At 54.4% G+C, this 3,674-nt stretch overlaps 1 protein-coding gene across 1 annotated transcript; it reads right to left on the bottom strand.

The window, feature by feature from the left end:
- Positions 1-934: 934 nt before the first annotated feature.
- On the bottom strand, positions 935-3,387 carry RHOB (ras homolog family member B). The gene has a single exon (XM_049904826.1). The coding sequence runs from the start codon at positions 3,001-3,003 to the stop codon at positions 2,413-2,415; it is 591 nt and encodes a 196-aa protein (XP_049760783.1). The 5' UTR covers positions 3,004-3,387; the 3' UTR covers positions 935-2,412.
- Between the last annotated feature and the right edge of the window lie 287 nt (positions 3,388-3,674).

Here is a 3,674-nt window from a genome sequence, read left to right as displayed (position 1 = left end):
GATGGAAGGGAGAGTGGCAACTAAGTGCTGGAAGCCCAGAAAGTGCTAATTCAGAAAACACAACCCACACTTCTTAGGGAGTTGAGAGATCGGCCCCATCAGCTTTCTTCCGGAGAAGCTGCTGGGAGCTGGCAGATTTGAGCCACCGGGCCTGCAGCAGGATTTTAATGTTGTCTCTGAGTATCAATCTGCCTGTCTGGCTCTGAGCAGCACTGCAGCCGTCTGTTAAAACGTCTGTAATTAGAGCATATCATGATTAAATCTCCGAATTTGACTGCTCCAACTTTAAGTATCAACCCACCCCCCAAATTCCAGTGAACTGTCCACTACATGGCCATCCTAGAGACTTGGAATAAAACATCCTAGGTTCCTTACAGACACATATTCAGATGAAAGTTCCATGTTAGAAGAATTAGCTCCATAGGTGAGCTCTCCCCCACCTCCACCCAGGAGCTCCAGCCTCAAAGAAAAGAACCTACAATCTATGGAAGTACTGTGTAGCCCCTTGATGACCTCAGGGGAACCCAGTAACCAGCCTTCTCAACTAAGAGAACCCTGCCCCATACCAGTGATTAAAAAAAAAAAGGCATCTAAATTTCAAATGCACAAATGATGATTTCTCACATATCAAAATACAGGATGTAAAGGCCTTGAAAAGACTTAGACAGTGTCTAAGATGTACAGAACAAAATCAAATCGAAGACCCGGGCTTCATCTAATCGGACTGAGCATATATGAGGTCAAAAGTTTTTGTGCCGAGTGTCCAAGTTACTCATCTTCATCTGGGATTCGGTCAGGAGCAACCCCGGGCACCCAATCCACAGCCCCCACTAAAAAAGTGAATTTCATCCTATTACCTTCACTCTGGGGGAAATGGAATCCGTGGAAAGGACCCTTGCCCAAATGCCCAAGGATAATTTTACACCCAATGAAACCACAGGAGCCGTTTTATAAATGTCATCATCATAAGTCTTTTAATATTTTACATAAAAAACTGTATACACAGCTTATAGAACTTTCATGTAAACATCATAAGCTCACCACTTTGTCATTTGTCAGTTTATTTAAAAAATAAAGAACAAGACAATTTAGGAGAAGTACCACTGGGGAGGAGGGGAGAAAGAAGAGAATGGGGTAGGTTTATTCTCTGTACAGAGATGCAGAGAAAATTTCACACAGTTTAAAGACTGCCTTGTGGGAAAATTAAAAAAAAAAAAAGTTTTAAATAGGCCCCAATATTTGTTGCTGCCGTTTATCAAAACACTGTGTTTTAATCTGCACAAATAAAATTGTAAAATAGCGTTACCACTTTCTTCAAGAAAACAAAACAAAAATTAGTGGGTTTTTTTCCCCCCTCCTTGCTTTTTCAAAGTCATCATCACTAAAAAGAAAAAGAAAAAAAAATCCGAAGTAGATGAGGTTACAGTGTGTAAGTGTGGTCAGAATGCTACCGTCTTAGGCAAATGACAAGCGCATTAAATGTCAAACAATGAAAACAACTGTGCAAAGAATACTTTTGGAAAAACAAAACAAAACAAAACATTTTTAGCCTTTAAATAAATCAAAATCAGTTTCTCGGACTTAACAATTTTCACTTGTAGGACAGGCACAAAGTTCGCTTATGGCAAAAGCAACCCCTCCACACACCCTCCCTCCTCCTGCCCCAGTGGCTGGTGAGGGGTTCGCAGTAGACGTCTGGAAGCTGTGTCCTCTCAGCCCCAAGTCAGTTCCAAAAGTCGTCCCCAAGCTTCGGAAAGATGGTCAAGTCCAGTTCATGCTTGGATGGGCGCCTGACCCAGGCTGGGTCGGAGCTGTTCTAGCGCCCTGTCACTCCACCCACCACCGCCATTAAATAACACCATCCTACCTCCGAAAATAAAATTATATCTATATTTATATAACCACACCCCCCCAATCCTCCCCAGCCCTCCCCACCCGCAGGCCCCGGGATCTATGTTACAGACAAGGGATGGCAGGCGCTCGCTGGTGCTGGGTGAACATCTGATGGGGCGCGGCCAACCGGGGCGCCGAGCTCGGCTCCGGGGACCAGAGGCGGGGGTGGGGATAAACACTGGGTGAGGGGAGTCGAACATACACACAGCCACACATTCTGACGCCTAGCTCTTCAGAAAAGGATGCTCAGGGGCCCTTGGCACTCAACGGGGCGCCCGGGCCTGTGCAATGCAGCCGGACGCACACAGACACTGGGAAGGGGGCGCCCGGTCCCTCCTACGCCGACTGCCGGCGCGAGAGCCAGAACCGCCAGTGGACGGCTACTGGTTCGAACGGCAGGCGCCAGGCAGTCCGGTGGGGTCGTTCGGGGACGCGGGTCTCCCCTTCTCCGGACTCGTGGGGGACGGGGCCGCGAGGGGGAGCCGTGTCGGTAGGGCAGGCGGGGGCCGGGCGCGGCCCTCATAGCACCTTGCAGCAGTTGATGCAGCCGTTCTGTGAGCCGTAGCGCTTCTGCAGCGCCGCGCGCGTGGCCGTCTCGAAGACCTCGCGCACCCCCTCCTTGGTCTTGGCCGAGCACTCGAGGTAGTCGTAGGCTTGGATGCGCACGGCCATGGCGCGGCCGTCATCCGTGCGCACGGGTTCCTGCTTCATGCGGGCCAGCTCTGTGCGGACGTGCTCGTCGCTGCGCAGGTCTTTCTTGTTGGCCACCAGGATGATGGGCACGTTGGGGCAGAAGTGTTTCACCTCCGGCACCCACTTCTCGGGGATGTTCTCCAGCGAGTCCGGGCTGTCCACCGAGAAGCACATGAGGATCACGTCGGTGTCCGGGTAGGAGAGCGGCCGCAGGCGGTCGTAGTCCTCCTGGCCCGCCGTATCCCACAGCGCCAGCTCCACCTGCTTTCCGTCCACCTCGATGTCGGCCACATAGTTCTCGAAGACGGTGGGCACGTACACCTCGGGGAACTCGTCCTTACTGAACACGATCAGCAGGCACGTCTTGCCGCACGCGCCGTCGCCCACCACCACCAGCTTCTTGCGGATGGCCGCCATGAGCGGGCCGGGCCCGGGCAGCAGGAGGGGGTCCGCGAACGCCTCGCTGCCGTCCCGCTCGCCGCTCACCTCGGGCTGCGCGCTGGGGCAGGGGTCGCTAGCTGCACCCAGGCCCAGGGGTGGCGCTTTCTCTCGGTGCGCTCCGGCTGCCGCGGCGGGGGCGGTGGGGGCGCGGGGGCATAGGGCGCACCGTGCGTCTCACGCGCTGTTCCCGGGCGGTGACCACTCTTCTCGCCCCGGGCGTGAGGTCGGCGCTTTTGTGCAGAAACCGCTGCTCAAGCCTGCGACTCGGCCTCGCTCCCTTCGCGGTCTCTCTAGGCTCACCAACGATACAGGAGACGGCAAACCAGTACAACCAGACTGCGGTGGCAGATACAGGCTGCGGCCCTAGCGCCCGCTATTTAAAGAGTTTGGCCACTTTCTTAATATAGCCGCCCAATGGGAAGCGAGCCGACTGAGCTCATCGCTGCGGATCTTGGCTCTGATTGGCTGTCAGCTGCAGCCCCAAAGGCGGGGCCGGGCAAGCTTGATTGACGGCCTAGGCCGCGGGGCTGGGAGAGGCAGCGACTGGGGAGTCTGCGCCTCGGCTGGCGCTGCAGGGCTTTGGCGGGACCCTGGTGGGCCCAGGGTTCTCTCCTTCGCCACAGTTCATGCGCTCGGAGCCGCATGCC

This window comes from Elephas maximus, chromosome 12, assembly GCF_024166365.1.
Source record: "Elephas maximus indicus isolate mEleMax1 chromosome 12, mEleMax1 primary haplotype, whole genome shotgun sequence".
NCBI classification, from domain to species: domain Eukaryota; kingdom Metazoa; phylum Chordata; class Mammalia; order Proboscidea; family Elephantidae; genus Elephas; species Elephas maximus.
This window is presented reverse-complemented; position numbering and strand designations above follow the sequence as displayed.

What these genes read in the sequence shown, in the direction of transcription:
- RHOB (XM_049904826.1), bottom strand. Translation starts at nt 3,003, where the DNA reads ATGGCGGCCATCCGCAAGAAGCTGGTGGTGGTGGGCGACGGCGCGTGC.